At 25.1% G+C, this 17,500-nt stretch overlaps 1 protein-coding gene across 1 annotated transcript in view; it reads left to right on the forward strand.

Annotated features, from left to right (window-relative positions):
* LOC100213709 (DNA polymerase alpha catalytic subunit) overlaps window positions 1-17,500 on the forward strand; it is a 79,201-nt gene that overhangs the window by 42,802 nt on the left and 18,899 nt on the right. The window contains exons 18-37 of the mRNA XM_065815461.1: window positions 53-106; window positions 256-330; window positions 839-912; window positions 1,000-1,064; window positions 4,674-4,711; window positions 4,817-4,879; window positions 5,237-5,290; window positions 5,370-5,454; window positions 8,436-8,497; window positions 8,601-8,690; window positions 8,806-8,865; window positions 8,944-9,000; window positions 10,510-10,624; window positions 11,809-12,008; window positions 12,547-12,763; window positions 13,001-13,119; window positions 13,563-13,655; window positions 14,604-14,654; window positions 16,202-16,242; window positions 16,818-16,899. Of these exons, the coding sequence (XP_065671533.1) occupies window positions 53-106; window positions 256-330; window positions 839-912; window positions 1,000-1,064; window positions 4,674-4,711; window positions 4,817-4,879; window positions 5,237-5,290; window positions 5,370-5,454; window positions 8,436-8,497; window positions 8,601-8,690; window positions 8,806-8,865; window positions 8,944-9,000; window positions 10,510-10,624; window positions 11,809-12,008; window positions 12,547-12,763; window positions 13,001-13,119; window positions 13,563-13,655; window positions 14,604-14,654; window positions 16,202-16,242; window positions 16,818-16,899 (1,695 nt within the window). The remainder of the gene's footprint in view (window positions 1-52; window positions 107-255; window positions 331-838; window positions 913-999; window positions 1,065-4,673; window positions 4,712-4,816; window positions 4,880-5,236; window positions 5,291-5,369; window positions 5,455-8,435; window positions 8,498-8,600; window positions 8,691-8,805; window positions 8,866-8,943; window positions 9,001-10,509; window positions 10,625-11,808; window positions 12,009-12,546; window positions 12,764-13,000; window positions 13,120-13,562; window positions 13,656-14,603; window positions 14,655-16,201; window positions 16,243-16,817; window positions 16,900-17,500) is intronic.

Raw genomic sequence — 17,500 nt, forward strand, 5'->3', positions numbered from 1 at the left:
ATTAAAATGGGAATGTATATGAATTTTGTAATTGATGTTATTAACTTTCTAGGAGCTTCATCAAGGTGCTGTTGCTAAAAACAAAATCATGGAGTTTAAATGTCGGGTATTTACATTTTTTGATTTACTGAATTCCTTATCTTGAAATTTTTTTTTTAAAAATAAAGACACTCACATTATGTCACACATTTGTTACGTAAGTATTCATGTATTATAGATTGTGTGTAAAAACTATAGTGTTTTTTTTTTCTCTAGAAAGTTCTGAAGAAGTATGCTTTTGATAAAGTTGAAGTACCATATGAAGCAGAGTATCTGGAACTGGTGTACAGTGTAAGTTTTTCTATAGTGTAAAAAAAAGTTCAAAGTTAAATTTAAAAATAGTTTTTAAATAATTTTGTTGTTATCATTATTTTTTTAATTTTTAAATACTATTACTTTTAAGTAGGAGTCTTATGCTCTAGTTTTCTAACTAAAATAACATGTGTGTATCAATTTTATTAGTTAAAGATTTTTAATATTTTACTTATACTTTGATTTTTAAGTTTGATTGCAATAATAAAAAAAGAACTAGATTAAGGGGTAAAAATTTTTCAAGTGTAATCTAGAACTGCACTAGAATTTTTCCTAAAGAAAGGGAATAAGTAAGTTACTAAAAGTAAAACATTAGTTAATATAAAATTATAAGTCTTAGTTTAAATTTAAGTCTTAGTTTCTGTTAGTTCACTGCTCTTGCTTCAACTTTCAGAAAACAGTAGAGTATTATAATTGGGCTTAAATACAAAACAAAAGTTAATAAATGTTCATAATAACTATAAAAAAGCCATAAAATTAAATTTAGGCTGACCAACCACAACTACAATCAGATTTAAAAGGTGAAACATTCAGTCATATATTTGGATCAAACACAACAAGGTAATCAACTAAGATCTAATAAAGATTTGAAATTTGTTTTAATATTTTTAGGCATTTCATTATTTCATTAGGCAAGATTTAATTTAGCTTAGAGTTGTTATTTCTCAATCAGAAGTTACAAGGACCATCTTGGATTGATGTTAAGTTTCCACGTAAGTTAATCATTTGAATAGTTGTCTTAAAAGTTTATACTGTCTTAAAAATTCCATTTACTTATATTCACATTTTTTAGTTATGTATTGTCAATTACAATTTAGCATTAAATACATGAAGTTTGAAATATTGAAACTTGTTTGACATAAAATTTAATGTTTTATTTATAAAATTAAAAAAAAAATCAAGTTAATATCAGTACATATTTTTGAAAAGAGTTGCTACAATTCAAGGTCATTAACAAAGTAAACACCTGATAATAATTATATAAATATATAATAATTATAGATAACTAGCTGTCCAGACCATTAAGATATGAATCTTCACCAAACCGATCATTTCTATACTTATCTACTCCACACCGATCATTCCTATACTTATCCCTTATTTACTTCAATATTTTTTAGTCAATGGTAGAAAAACAATTCATTAAAAGAAACTCAAGAGAAAAAAAATAATCTAAGTACTTTTTCCCTTTATAAGAAATTTACAAAATTTCTTACTTTTACATAACTTCGATAGTTCAGTGGTTTAATGCATTGTTATTGATGTCATTTTTCAAGGGTTAAAATCTGACCCTTAACACAACACATTTAAAAAATTAATCTGGCTGTATATATTAAAACAAAAAAGACTTGATTGTCAAAATAAAGTTTTCAAGTTTTTTCTAGCTACAGACTTTTTTTTTTTTTTGCCTTGGCATCAGCACCTTCTGGAGCAGCATGACGGGCTTATTAGTTTTTTTCTTTATTAAGTTATAGACCATAATTTTTTTTCAAACCACCCGCAGCTTATAAGGACTAATTACCTGAGCACATTTAATAACATTTTATAAAACAGCAAATTACTTTTTTTTTTAATTCTTTCCCTTTCCCTTTGTTAGTTTTTTGTTTGCCTTAATATATGTTATGTATATAATATATATAGATCTTCAAAAGTGTTTTGTTTTGTATTATTTATTTTGTAAAAATCGAAGAATATTTGAAAAAAGTGCAAATAGTGGGGTTTAAACCATGTCGCTTTGCATCAGAAACTCTGCAAGCTAACCTCTTTGGCCATTTATGTGTATTGAATGGTAGAGCTTTTAATAATATTTAAATATAAACGAAAGACTTCATAAAACAGCAAATTAATGCTATAATCAAAATTAAGAAGATGTTGTCGCAATGCACTTTTCAAGTAAAACTTATACTGTAAAACTTGGTATATGTTCTCATATTACATAGTTAAAGTTTACATAAGTTAGATATTTGCATTCACTTTTGTTCACACTTTCTTATAAAAAAAAGTGTTGCAACTGTATCTTGCTATTACCTTGGTTACAATGACCGTCACAAGTTCCATGTCAAACACGCTCGAAAGGGCACTACTACTAACTACTATTAAGTTCAGCATAAATTAATTTAATTTTTTTTTATATGTAACAATATATAAACAGAGTCATAATCAGCAATTACAAACTGTTATAAACTAACAAGCAGATTACCACTTTAACATTCAACAATGAACTTAATAAAATATTTAAAAATAAAACAAAAAGAAAACATTTTTTAAAAAAATAATAAATTTTTCAACAATGATATGATTAACATTCATTCAATTTAAATAAAATTTAAACAAAGTAATAAAATAAGATTTAAATAAAATTTAAACAAAATAATAAAATAAGATTTAAATAAAATTTAAACAAAATAATAAAATAAGATTTAAATAAAATTTAAACAAAATAATAAAATAAGATTTAAATAAAATTTAAACAAAATAATAAAATTTAAGATAAAAATTACTTTAATTACTTTTTGACAAAGGTTGCACAACATCATTCTTCATCTTCCTTCTTCAAAGGTTGCACAACATCATTCTTCATCTTCCTTCTTCAAAGGTTGCACAACATCATTCTTCATCTTCCTTCTTCAAAGGTTGCACAACATCATTCTTCATCTTCTTTCTTCAAAGGTTGCACAACATCATTCTTCATCTTCCTTCTTCAAAGGTTGCACAACATCATTCTTCATCTTCCTTCTTCAAAGGTTGCACAACATCACTCTTCATCTTCCTTCTTCAAAGGTTGCCCAACATCATTCTTCATCTTCCTTCTTCAAAGGTTGCACAACATCATTCTTTATCTTCCTTCTTCAAAGGTCACCTTGCAAGTGAAGTTTCTTCCCAAAAGTAGATCAACCTTGGTTGATATACTTTTAATTAAATTATATTAAGTTATTTAATTAAATATTTTAATGTTATAATTATAACAATCAGTTACCTAAGTTTACATATAAACAAAAGAACATTTTTAAACAAAAATTGATACAGTTATTTTTGATATTTCTTCTAACCTTCGGAGAAATAACCATTTTAACTAATTTATTTATTCACTCATCTATCAATATTCATTGAATTAGAAATTGTGACAATTTTATTCTAGTAAATACCTTTTTTTTAAAACCCATAACTCTAAAAAAAAGGTATTTAAAATATTTAAATGCTCTTTGGGAGTTGTCATAGTAAAACACAATTCATCTTATAAGCTATAAACCTTTCAGATTATAGGTAAGTTAAAATAATTATAGGTAAGTTCACACAGATTTAATTACACAAATGTTACACAATGCTATGTTACATAAATGCTGCACATGTCACACAATGTTACACAAATTTTAAATTTAAATACATTTTAACTAAGCATCTTTACTCATTACTTCAACCCTCTGAACTAGGAAAAATGAGGTAGGCAATAATTTGCAGACCTCAATCTTTTAGAGATGGGCAAAAAAATTTGATAATAAAGTTTTTACCATAAAATATAGAAAGGAGGTCAGCAATTTTTTGTTGACCTCAAGCATTTTAGGTCAGCATTGCTGAATGCTGACCCTAATTCCGAGGGCTGTTAATGTTAAACTTTAAATCTAAAAGCATATGACTTGAAATATTTGCAAATATATTAACAAAAAATTTTCAGCTTTTGAAAAAGCATAACTTTTTTTATGTCTTGTTTAACATACATAAAATGAAACCTTTTCATGTCTTGTTTAATATACATAACATATTGGAAAAGGTTTTTTATTTTTTTTTTTAAAGAAAAGATATAAATCTGACCAACAATAAATTGAATTATTTTGAATTGATTGCTACCTCTATTTCCAAAGCAAAATAATTCATTTTATGTGAATAAATTCACGGTGAGAACAATATTGTATGCTTTATTTATTATATGACATTGATAAAAACATTTACTTTCTAAACCATTAAATTAACTTTATTTTATTAATTATTCTTATTATTTTTATTATTGTTATTTATTTTATTAATTATTATTATTTTTATTATTATCAAAGTAAAATTGAGAAAATGTAACTTAATTATTAAAGTTATATAATTAGAGAATTTTTATATCACGCATCTATGTAGTATTTTCTTAAAGGTTAATAAAAAGGATTGATTACTATTTTCTGCTATTTCATCAGAGAATATTGACCCTATAATATTATTTTATCAGAGTATATCCACCCTATATATAAGAGTTAAAAGGTTTTTTCCTAGCTTTATCAAAACAACTTTTTTATACTCTCCTTTAAAATTAAATGACAGTTTTTGCAAATATTTTTCAGAGATTCCAAAACAAGCTGTCAGTTGGTGTAGAGTTGAGGTAATTCTTTAAAAATAAGATTGGTAGTAACACATTTAATATAATTTGTGTTTGTTATTTCAAGGTATATAAATGATTTATTAATTTTATATTATTTTCTGTCAGGCCTTTGTTGATAGGCCGACTTTCATTACAGTTGTTGAAGAAAGTATTCCCCCTCCACCTTTGGTAAGATAATTTTATGTGTTATATAAATTATAGCTTGAAACCATGTCAAACAATGTCATGACAACAAACAGATTGTTTGTCAGAGATTGTAAAAGTTGAAATTTAGTTTTTTGAGTGCTAAAACGTGCAATTTTTCTGATAGTTGTAATCTGTTAGTTGTAATCTGTTAGTTGTAATCTGTTAGTTGTAATCTGTTAGTTATAATCTGTTAGTTGTAATCTGTTAGTTGTAATCTGTTAGTTGTAATCTGTTAGCTGTAATCTGTTAGTTATAATCTGTTAGTTGTAATCTGTTAGCAAATGTACATTAAAGATACAAGATTTGAGACTCCAAATCTAAATATAAGAAATATTTTAGATCGTCTTAAGTTTATCCATGCTTGCTAAAACTTCAAAAACTAATGCACACGAGGTTAGAAATTTTTTGTTTTGCAGTTTTCATTAAAGATGTTGAAAATTTAGTTTTGATTTTCTCTTTCTAAACTGTTCAGATAATATCCATATGTGGTCTTGTTAATCCAGAAGTATTTCTTGATCGTGGTGCTTCAGATCAATGTTTTAAAAATAGTTTTTGCTGTAAGTTTATACTTCGATTTTAAACAGGTAATTCTAGCAAAATAAATTTAAAAAAAAAATGATATTGTTCAAATATGTCTTTAAAATTTTTAAAATTCTTCATATTTAATTAAGAAAGAAAATTATTGATATATTTTTAGGGTTAATAAAAATATAGTTTTGTCCCTAAAAACTTTTATTTTGTTTAGTTTTGTAGTCAATCAAATAACACTAAAAAGTTTCAAACAAACCTAGTTTATTAAAAATTTAAAACTGTGCATCTGTTAGCCAATGCCATTTCACTCAGAAAAAGTTCATTAAATACAGAGTGAAGGTAATGGCTTATTATTTAGAGATAACCCAGCCCTTTTTTTAATCTAGAAATAAGCCAAAGGCTGTTTTATTGAGAAATATGCCAATAGATTTTTTTTATCCAAAAATAGGTAATGGTTTCCAGAGTTAATGGTTTTTCATCAAGAAAGAAGCCAATGGAGAAGTTGCTTGCTTTCATCCAATAAGAAGCCAAATGTTTTACCTCCACTAAAAACTTATAATTTTATTTTAACAAAAGTATTTTTTTGAAGTGTAGAAACAGATGCAACTATGCTGGGTACTGAGCATATATATTTTTTTCTTTCATTTAATTAGTATATCTTTCATTTTTTGGTATGTTAAGATTTTTCCATTTTCCGTCCTCTTTAAGTTTCATCCTAATCTTCTGAATAATATGGTATTTGTCTTCTAAAATAATCTTTGGAATAATATTATTAATGATCTATCTCTAATTTATCACTATCTTCTACTTACCACTATTTAAATAGGTCCCCTCTCCATACCCTCTTCTCTCCATACCCCCCCCCCCTCCCTCAAATGTTATGTCAGCTTATGGAAATTAGTGTATTTTTTTGATTTTTGTTCTCCTTTTTGGTGTAATAATTTTAAATGTTTTGACAAAGAAATATAATAAAATAGATACGTTATTGCATATTAAAGAAAAACTAATGTAGTCTTAGAGGTACTAATGGGTGATGCAGTTTTTGTTGTAAAAAATATTTACAAAAAAAAAAATAAGTAATCAGAATCTTCACAACAGAATATCGCAACTTCCTCAAATCCTTAAATTGGTCTAGATCAAAATTTATTTTCATTTTTGTTGATGGTGCACAGTAAAAAATCAATGGCTTTTTGAAAGAGTAAATAATAGTAACCGAGGATAAATAGTTTTGTCTCCAGGAAGGGTTTTCAGTACGTCGTTTTGAAACTTATTACATAGTTTTAAAATATGCCTTTATTTAGTGTGTGGTTTTTGTGGTGCTATTATTTTATATTTTTTAGAAAAACTTTAATAAATTATCTGTATATTTTTAACAAAAACTTTAATAAGTTATCTGTATATTTTATTCTAAAACTAAATTGACAAATTTACATTTAAGAAATTGTTTTCTAAAACAATAAGACACTCAACAATACTTTTCTAAAGTGTGGTACTTAGTTTTTTCTAAAGTGTGGTACTTAAATGAGTTTAAAATACATCACAGTTGCTTGGGTTTTAATTTTTTGCCATCTGTAAAAAAATTTATTTATTTATGCATATATGTTTTTTGATAATCTTTTTGGAAAGTTATTTCTTCTTGATGTAGCCAATGTACTTGATACAGAATTATTTTAATTTTGCAGAGTAAGTTACATTTATTTGCTTATCCATTTATTTGCTATATCATGTCAAAATCTTTGTAATTATATGTATTAAGAAGTATAACAGATTATTAGAAACATTTTTTTTTGCCCAATTCTTGTTACTATGTGTTATTAAGTAATGCAATAAATATTGATTGGCATAATTAAAAACTTTTCACATATTTGTTATAATTGGTCATACAAATTGGCTTATAGACTTTTTCATTTTTTACAATATCAGCTAAATTTATTGTCAAAATCGTTTGGTTTTGAATCAAATTGGTTGAATTAAATTAGGTTTAAAGTCTTTTTGATTCCCATTTCATTGTTTTATATATTGTAGTAAAATGTTTTGTTAACAACAAAAGATTTCTCCTTTTTTAATGTATGTGAAAATTATAAGCTGTGTTTAGCTGCACAAAGCATTCTGTATTTTCCCATTTTTTAAGAATTATAAACGTTGAAGGATAGATGTCCTTTCCTTGACACGATATTTACATCTATGGACAATTGTTTCGGGATTGTAAACTTTTTAAAATATATCTAAAAACTTAGAAATAGTAGGAAGGATTCTTTTGAGACAATCTCTATCATATCTGTCATTATATATTACATTGTGTTTATGGCTTGATAAATCTTTTGATAAAAAAAACTAACAAAAAAAAACAAAAACAAACTGATAAAATATAATTAAAACAGTATAAATTAATAAAATAAATGATGCTGTTTTTTATCGTTTGTAGCATTTTAAGTATAGAAGTATAGAAATTGTTTATTATTAAATAAAATTAGTGTTTAAAGTGAAAAAATGTTAAAGTAAGCAGTTAATACAATACAGACTGAAATGATATAGTCAATAAAGACTTCTAGTTAAATGTGCTGTAGTGGTGTTGTGGTAAAGTGCTTGCTTTATAAGCGAGAAGTTCCACGTTTGATTCTCCACATACCTGGTAGTACTGCTCAACTTATTTTTCCACTCAGCGGCCTTGTTTGTTAAGGTTTGTGTTTCAGAGGTATAGAGTTGAAAGAGGATTGTGGCCACAATTGAAGCCTCCTTCACTAAAGTGGCCTACTCGGCCTGGAGAGGTGAATTAACATTAAAAAAATAATTAAGTGGCCTTAACTTAAAACTTAACTTGAAAATAATAATATAGATATTTTAGTGGCATTATTTAATTAATTCTAATTAAATAATATTTATTTGATGTTTCCATCATATATGAATTTATGTTTATAATTAAGTTTTTTGCTTTCTTTTTTTTATTTAAAATCAATCATATAATTTACAAAAATAAATTATGTTAAAAATAAATTTTTCTATGCAGTTGTTACAAAACCTTCTGATCAACTGTTACCTTATGATTTTCAATCAACTATACAAAAAAATGTAAGTTTTAAATTTAACTTGTAAAAAAATAAAACATTTGTAAGATTTAGGGTTAAATAGTTTAAATTATTAAGTAGTTAAAAATTAATATTCTTAACTTTAGAACACAAAAATTCAAGTCTGTGCATCTGAGAGATCTATGTTAGGCCTTCTTCTTGCAAAAATTCTTACTATTGATCCTGATGTTATAGTGGTAATTTTGGTTACACAAAGTTGTTTTGTTATTTATTTAAAAAAAAGAAAATCTGTGTGTTGCCATGCAATATATTTTATAACTATATGCACTTATATTTTATTACTATACTTAGGGTCATGATATACAAGATTTTGTTTTTGATGTGCTGTTACATAGATTAGATTTTAATAAGGTGAATTTTCTTAAAAAATAATTACATTATAAATTAATGATTGAGTGATAAATACTTTTATGTTTGTTATCATTTAAGATTCCACATTGGTCAAAAATTGGAAGGTTAAAAAGAGCCAATATGCCTAAACACTTAGTAAGTCTTGATTTCCTTTTTTTGTCTCAATTGTACAGATTTTTTTAGTGAAATTCTTATTATTTTCAGTGAATTTTCAATTAAGTCATTGAACTCACACATTCAGTACAAATAATTTTTGAACTTTAATAATGATGATGATGATGAAAATGGTGGTGGTGGTGGTGGTGGTGGTGGTGGTGGTGGTGGTGGTGGTGGTGGTGGTGGTGGTGGTGGTGGTGATGATGATGATGATGATGATGATGATGTTTGTTTAATATGAATTGCTTTCTTTAAAACCAACTTTTTGTATTTAAAGTTCATATAATATATATTTTTCAGATTTTAATGTTTTATCATTTTATCAGATTTTAATCACTTTATTTTTCTATTTATTTTGCACTTCAATCTAAAACAAAATGTTCATAAATTTGATAATTTCATCAGGTTTCTAAAATATAAAATAAAAATTTAATCAAGCATTTAAAAATTTTTTAAATATTTTTTTTATGAAAAGTTCTAAATTAGTTGCCCATAACAAATCCTGTAAGATATTTAGGAAGAAAAAAATTGCTTTCTTTTATTTATGAAGCTATCTACTACTTTGGGTAAGTGTGACCATTACTGTGGGTAAGTGTTGCTAATTTAAACCTAGAATCAAATCCCAAATTTTGTTAGCATTGCATTCTGCTAAATTTTGTAAGATTTGAACTCAAAATTTTAAAAAAATGCTTTCTGAACACAATAACATTAGTTACTACAGGCAAAACAAAACTTATCAAAAGTATGAAGAGATTTTTTATGACTATAGAACATAAAGTTGCATATATGTGGTCCAATCCTTATTGACTACACAAGGCCAATACTAAAGCTTTTAATATTCAATTAAAAAGTTCTATCTATGGGTGCTTTTTATGGAATTTTTATGCCAGAATAGCATTTGTTTTTATTTATGTCTTTAAGTGATATAAGCATTATGGCCACACATTGACAAAAAAAAATAGTCATTTTATGGTGTGTTTTTTACATGTGGCCTATTTTCTTGTTGGTTATCTAATTTTCTTGCAATTGTTTATATTTGCAGGAATCATATTTTGATATAGATGCAATTTTTTTTTACAAAAAAAAGGGCTCTACTTTATTTTCTTTGGGCTGCAAATAGTTTTCAATATTTTTCTGAATATAAATTTCAAAATATCTTTGGCTTTTACCACAAAACCATTTAACTATAGAGACTTTCGGTATCCTTACAGAAGTACTGTTAAATAAGAGAAAGTATATGGCTTCATTTCTTTTAACTCTCTCAAAATTGATTTATTGAATAATTAAAATTGAATGATTGGGTTTAAAAAATATAGTTACTTAGAATAGTTACTTAGGCAGAATTGTATTATAAGAATTTCTTTTTTTTTTGCTGTGTTTTATTTTTTATTATCCTTGATTTTTATCCTTGTATTATTATTATATTGTCATTTATTACCTGTTTTTAAATTAATTATTTTAAATTCTGTGTAATTATTTAAAATTCAGCATGGGAAGCAAGGTTTTAATGTTACAGATAAAGTTATAGCCTGTGGGCGACTAGTATGTGACATAAAAATTAGTGCTAAAGAACTCATTCGATGTAAAAGTTATGATTTAACAGGTAAATACTTATTAATATTATGCTATTATTTACATTATGCTTTATTTGTTGTGAATATTTTAATTTTTTTTTGTAACAATTTAAGATCTAAATAGTATAACTATAATCTATTTTAATTCCAAATTTCACACTTAAGTTTTATTTTATATAATAAGTATATATTAGTCTGATTTTATATATTATGTGTATCAATAATAAATCTTTAGATTTAATAACAATACACTTCTCAATAATTTTGTAATCTAATTACAGTACTGATTTTTTCAAATCATTTTTTTTATGTTAGCAACTTTTACACAAACACACTTTATAATTGATATATGGTTTATATGGTTTATATGGTTTCAGTTATTGTCATAAGAACTAAACTTTTTATTTTATTTTTGACAATATTAAAACCAAAAAAATTAGTTTTTACCAAATTATTTAATCATTGAGGAAAAACCAAAGACATTTATTAATCATACAAGATATTTTAGGAAGAAATTAATCAGGAATCATTTTTTATATCAAATTTCTAAAAACTTCCAAAACAGATAATAGCTCTCTAATCAAGCAGATAATCTACTCTTCCTTACCTAATTGTAGGGGGTTAACACTTATTGCCCCCCCTCCTCCCTTCTCCTTAGAATTAACACCCTACCCAAACAAACATAAAAAGTATATAAAATTGGTAGAATACACCTTATACTCTATTTATACTCTAATAAAATACATCTAGTAACTCCGCTCACCTTGGCAGTTATGACACCCCAATCTAGTTTTACTGTTGTGTCCACTCCCCCTAACTATTAGACTATTAGACCTCCCTACATTTTGGTAGGGAAGAGTATTTAAGTTGGAAGTTAATAGGAAATAAACAAAAAAAGTTAAAGAGCAAGAAAAAGGTTGATAGAAGACAAAAAGCTGTTAACATAAAGACAGGAAAGAGTTCTAAAGTATTGATGTTTTTGATATGAATAGTAACAGTAAAAAGAGGTCTTAATGATAAGATTAATGATGAATCACACAACATTAAGTTTTGGTAGACGAAAAACAAAAGGTGCTTATTTAAGCAGCAACCATGGTACTATTTGAAAAAAAATTGTAATACTACATTGTAACATACCAATAAAAAAACTTAATTAAGACTGGTATAAATGATTCTTCAATGTAAAGATATCTTTATTGTTTTTTTTTTTTAGAGATATGCAGTATTGTTTTAAAAAAGCAACGCAGTGATTTATTACCCGAAGAAATACTTAAAAATCTTCAGAAAACAGAAAATCTTTTAAATATGTTGAATTACAATCGAGCAGATGCTCTGTATCAATTGCAGTTAATGTATGAACTAAATATTTTGCCACTAGCTTACCAAATAACTGGTATTTGTGGGAATGTAATGGTATATATTTAAATTTTAAAAATCAATTTAATAAACAGTATTTATTTTTGTGTTTTCTTTACTTTTGAGTAAAGAATACACATTTTAGTTAAGAGTTAAGACTATAAGTGAAAACAAGAAAATACACATTTTAGTAGAGTTTAGACCATAAGTTTGAACAATTTAATACACTTCTTAGTAGAGTTCAAACAATCAATGAGAACAAGTAAACACACGTATAGTTTAGATCATATGTTTCTATAGAAGCAGTAAAGCATTTTAAGTTTTTAAAATAAAAATATTTTTAATTAAATTAAGAGATATGTAATTTTTATAATAGGATCTAAGTTAGTAAAACTTTTTTTAGTACAATTTTTTTTTTATACTATTTTTATTAGTTATGACTTGTCAAACTTATTTATGCTATTTATAATAATAGATTGTTATATATAATGTTAAATTGTTTGTTGTATTTTGCAATAAAAACTTCTACCTTTTACATGTTATAATAAAGAAAAAGGAAAGTTTAATTTAAGATGTGTTTTTGAATATATTTTAGTCACGAACTTTACTAGGAGGTCGATCAGAAAGAAATGAATATTTGCTTCTACATGCATTTTTCAAAAAAAACTATATTCTTCCTGATAAATCTTATGGATCAAAAAAAGATTTAAAGTTAAATGACAAAGATAAAGATGTAAAGCAAACAGGAGTGTCAAAAAAGAGTCGCAAAAAACCTACTTATGCTGGGGGTTTAGTATTAGAACCAAAGAAAGGTGATTAGTGCTTGTTTTAATTTCATGTATTCACCTCTCCAATATTGATAGGATTTTATAAATAATAAAAAAAAAGCTTAATAAAATAATTTTAATAAGTGTTAAAAAGTGATAAAGTGTTGCTAAGTGATAAAATGATGTTTGTTGACTGTTGGTGTTATAATATATTTGCTTATTTTTGTTGTTGTTGTTCATTTTTTGTAGTTTTTTGTTTGTTTTGTTTTTTCTCTAATTTAGGTTTTTATGACAAATACATCTTATTGCTTGACTTCAATAGTCTTTATCCGTCCATTATACAAGAGTATAATATTTGCTTTACTACTGTATCAAGGGAAACATTCAGTAATGGCGCAGAGGTTAAATGTTTTTTTATTTTTATATATGTTTATTATTTATGTATTTTTACACATGTATAATCAACAAGTAAAAGTTATTTTATGTCAAAATACTTGGGCTAAATGAAAAGAAAAAGTTGTTATTACAAGGTATATAGGAAGCCATTTATTTTGCCACTTATGTAAAAAACATTTCCTAATAAATTCGTTTAAATCTAGCTTATATGTAAACAGAAAAGTTGTTATTAAATAAACAGGTTTAGATGCAACAGACTTAAAAAATGGCTTAATGATGTCATGTACCAACTTCAACACTTTTTAACATCATATTATTATACCTAATTTTTATTATATATAGTTATACTAGTTTTAGGAATGAAAAATTATTTTCAATATTTTTTTGGTCAAAAGTTTAAATTATAAGAATGTGTTTTTATAGTTTTATAATAACCTTTTTTTTTTAGGAGGAAGAAGAGTTGCCAAGCATACTGTCTCCAGATTTAGAAGCAGGTGTCTTGCCAACTGAATTAAAAAGATTAGTTGAACGGAGAAAACAGGTAATTTTTATTCCATAAAAGTATCTGAGCATTAGTATTTTTTTTCTGACTTTTTTTTAGAATTTTTTTAAACAATATCTTCAAGTTAAAAAAATTAGAATCTAAAATTTTTGAAAATACTACAATATTGTCTTTATATAAGCTTTTATAGAATTATAATGACTAAAATCTCTTAAAATTTTCTCAACTTTATTGTAACTAAGCAACAGTTACAAAGCAGAGTTTTTATACAAAGTATACATGTATATAGTATAATATATAAAGTATATATTATATCTTGAATAATTTTATAATAAATTATATAACAAATACGCATCAAAGTAAAATGTTTTCTTTAATGCGGTTGTAGTGTAGTGGTAAATCGTTCATTTCATAAGCAAGAAGTTCCAAGGTAGATCCTCACCAGATCCCTTGTATTATCGTGCTCAACTCGTTTCCCCGCGGAGCAGCCTTGTTCTTTAAAATTCATGTTTCAAAATTAAAGAGTTAAGAGGTTGTAAGCACAATAAGTAGCCTCTTTGACTGTAGTGGGCCTCTCAGCCTTGGGAGGTGAATAACATTTTAAAAAGTATATATATATATATATATATATATATATATATATATATATATATATATATATATATATATATATATATATATATATATATATATATGGTAATTTATGGTTAAGTCAGATGTCATTAAGAGATTAATTTATTTGCTGTAGTTTAAGATGTAATATTTTTTGCTGACATTTTTTTAAACAAACTTTAGTTTATTGACTTTTAATTTAGAATTTTATTTATGTAAATAATTTTAACTTAGCAAAAGTTACATAAAATCATTGTTGAATGGATGTGTTGTAAATAAACACACAGATGATTGTAGGTTTTTTTTTCCATCTATAATGCTAAGTATATTTTTTACAATAATATTCTAAAAAACTTTGTAAGTATTTGTTTTTAGGTGAAACAGCTTCTTAAAACAGCACCTCAACAGTCAGATCTTTATTTGCAGGTTTTTTTTTTTTTTTTTTTTTTTTTTTTGCGTGTGTGTTGTGTGTATTATATATAAAGTGCTTTTGAATTTGAGTTACTTTAAATCTCTGTGCAGAAGCCAATAGTGTTTTTCTATTTTAAAGTAAAATTTACTTAATATATAAAGTACATCATAATAAATTTACCAATCAAAACAACCATAAAGTTAAGTTACTTAACTAATAAATATACTTAATATACTCAAAGGCATTTATTTGCAAATATTAGCCATAGCAATATTTCTATTTAAATCTTGTATATTGTTAATGCATAAAAAGCTTCCAAGTAAAAATTATTTTAAGATAAAATTTCTAATAGAATATGAAAAATGCAAATGAAAAATATGAAAATAATAAAATAAAAATATGAAAATAAATAAAATAAAAATATGAAAAATATTTTTTTTATATTTTTATTATATTAATATAAATACACAAGCTTTCTTTAGGAATTCATTTAAAAAGAAATCTATTTGAAAAAGAGAGTTAAGTCTTCTTAAAATTAAAATTTTTAAAAATTTTGCAAATTTTTAACGTTCACTTACAATAATAATAAATTTAATTTAATTGAAACTGCAGTGACACACTCATAATACCAAATGGCGTAGCAGGGTCATTTCCTGAAAATCAAACATAAATTTTGCTAAAATAATGGTTTTATAAGTCGTAAACATTTTTAATAGCTATAATTCTCTTGTAAAAGCATCATTTTTTTGTTTCTTAAAAATAGTCTAAAAAGTAGAAACATTCTTCAAAAACTTCATTTTAAAAAATTTTAATTTGAAAAAGTTTATTTTAATTCTGTTCAAAAAGATTTTTTTCAAAAAAAAAAAATTGAAGTTTATGCTTATACTTGGACTTGAAAACTGTTTAAAATTGTTTAAATATTCACGCTTTTACTTTTACTTTTTTAACATTAATAATTTTTTAACAAGTAATATCGTAATTGTAATAAATTGTTATATCTACTCAGATAGCGTAATTCTACTATAATTATAAAATCTACAATAGTATATTTAGTTACTAGTTTTTCCAACATTTATAGCTTACAGCATTTTCAGAAAAAGAAGACAAAAATGAAGAATAATGAAAGAAAAGGTTTTGACCCCATGCCAAACCCTTAGTCGATGTAGTGGCACTCCTTTACAGCAGTAGGCTATAAGATAGTCGATGTATGTACTGAAGCCCTCTGTTTCAGTGTGAGGTCAGAAATGTTAAATAAATATGCATTCATAATTGTGAGAATATTTTTTATAAATATTCTCACAACTATGAATGCATATTTATTTTGTAATTTAATTTATTAATATATTTTGTAAATAAATTTATTTATGATTTATAACAAGTAAATTTATTTATTATTTACAATTTATAACAAATAAATTTATTTATTATTTATAATTTGTAACAAATAAATTTATTTATTATTTATAATTTAAAAAAAATAAATATAACACGTATAATAAAATGAATTTAAAGTGTTATATTCTTGTTACTTAATATTAAGTTATTTTTTTAATAACATTAGTACGATATTCGACAAAAGGCTTTAAAATTAACAGCTAACAGGTTTATATATGATTTTTTTTTTTATTTGATACTTATTAGATACCAGTATTTTTTGGTATTAAGTTGCTTCAGGCTGGAGTAGTTTATTAAAAAAAAAAGTTAACACAAAAAATAAAAAAAATCTTTAGTTAATTAGTTGCTATTTTATTTCAAAAATAAGTTTGAAAAATCAACACAAATTAAAGACCCCATTTTTTTGTAAAATTAAAAAGAAATGTGTCATTAAAAATTAGTAAACATAAACAAAGCAAAACTTTCTAGCAGAAGTTTATTATTCTTTCTGCATTAAGTTAAAGTTTTCAAACTAAAAAGATAAATGTTTTTTTTTAACTTAAAGTATCAGAAATTTTTTTTGTCTATCTAAACCCAAATAAGTTGCATTATTTAGAACCATGTTTTTTTATAAATGTTTTATTTACTTAAGTTCATCTATTTATGTTGCTTTTATGACTTGAAACTTTCATATTTTGTCCATTATAGTTTTGTCTGATTAAAATACTCCCGCTTGAAGCAGATGATATTTTTTTTTCAAATGATGGAAATTTAATGGTGTTTATTATTATTTTTTTTTTCAGTATGTACGGTTGCCTAGGTTTCAGTGAATCAAGATTTTATGCAAAGCCATTGGCTGCTTTGGTTACTTTAAAAGGTCGTGAGGTTTGTTATACATTTAGTTGTTAGAAATGTTTTATATAAAACTTACTCTTCAAACATTATTCATGCATATTCTTCAATATTTATTTAAGTTTTTAGTATTTACCTTTTCTTTGATACTTCTATCATTATAGAATGGTATGAAAATTTCACAAGTAATAATCATTTTATGAAAAATTATTATCAATTGCATAAAATATGCCATTATTTTTTGATTTATCATTACATTGTGATAGTTTTGTTACATTAAATATAAAGTTTCAGCAAAAGAAAAAAAAAAGAAAAAAGAATAATGAAAGAAAAGATTGCTGCCCCATGCCAAACCTTTAATCGATATAGCAGCACTCCACTGCGAGTCAGGCTCTTTGTCAGTCAATGTATGTACTGAAGCCCCCAGCAGCAGGCTATTTCAGTATGATGTCAGACTGCTCACCTAAATAAGGAGTGTAAGATATATATTTGAGCAGCAGTGGCGCAGTGGTAGCGCACTTGCTTCAGAAGCAAAGGATCCATGGTTCAAACTCCACCTCTAGGCAAGTTTTGCAACATCGGTTAGGAAGGAGGCGTGATCTTCCTATTAAATGCTCATCTGTGGTGCACTTTG

Source organism: Hydra vulgaris, chromosome 13, assembly GCF_038396675.1.
Source record: "Hydra vulgaris chromosome 13, alternate assembly HydraT2T_AEP".
NCBI classification, from domain to species: domain Eukaryota; kingdom Metazoa; phylum Cnidaria; class Hydrozoa; order Anthoathecata; family Hydridae; genus Hydra; species Hydra vulgaris.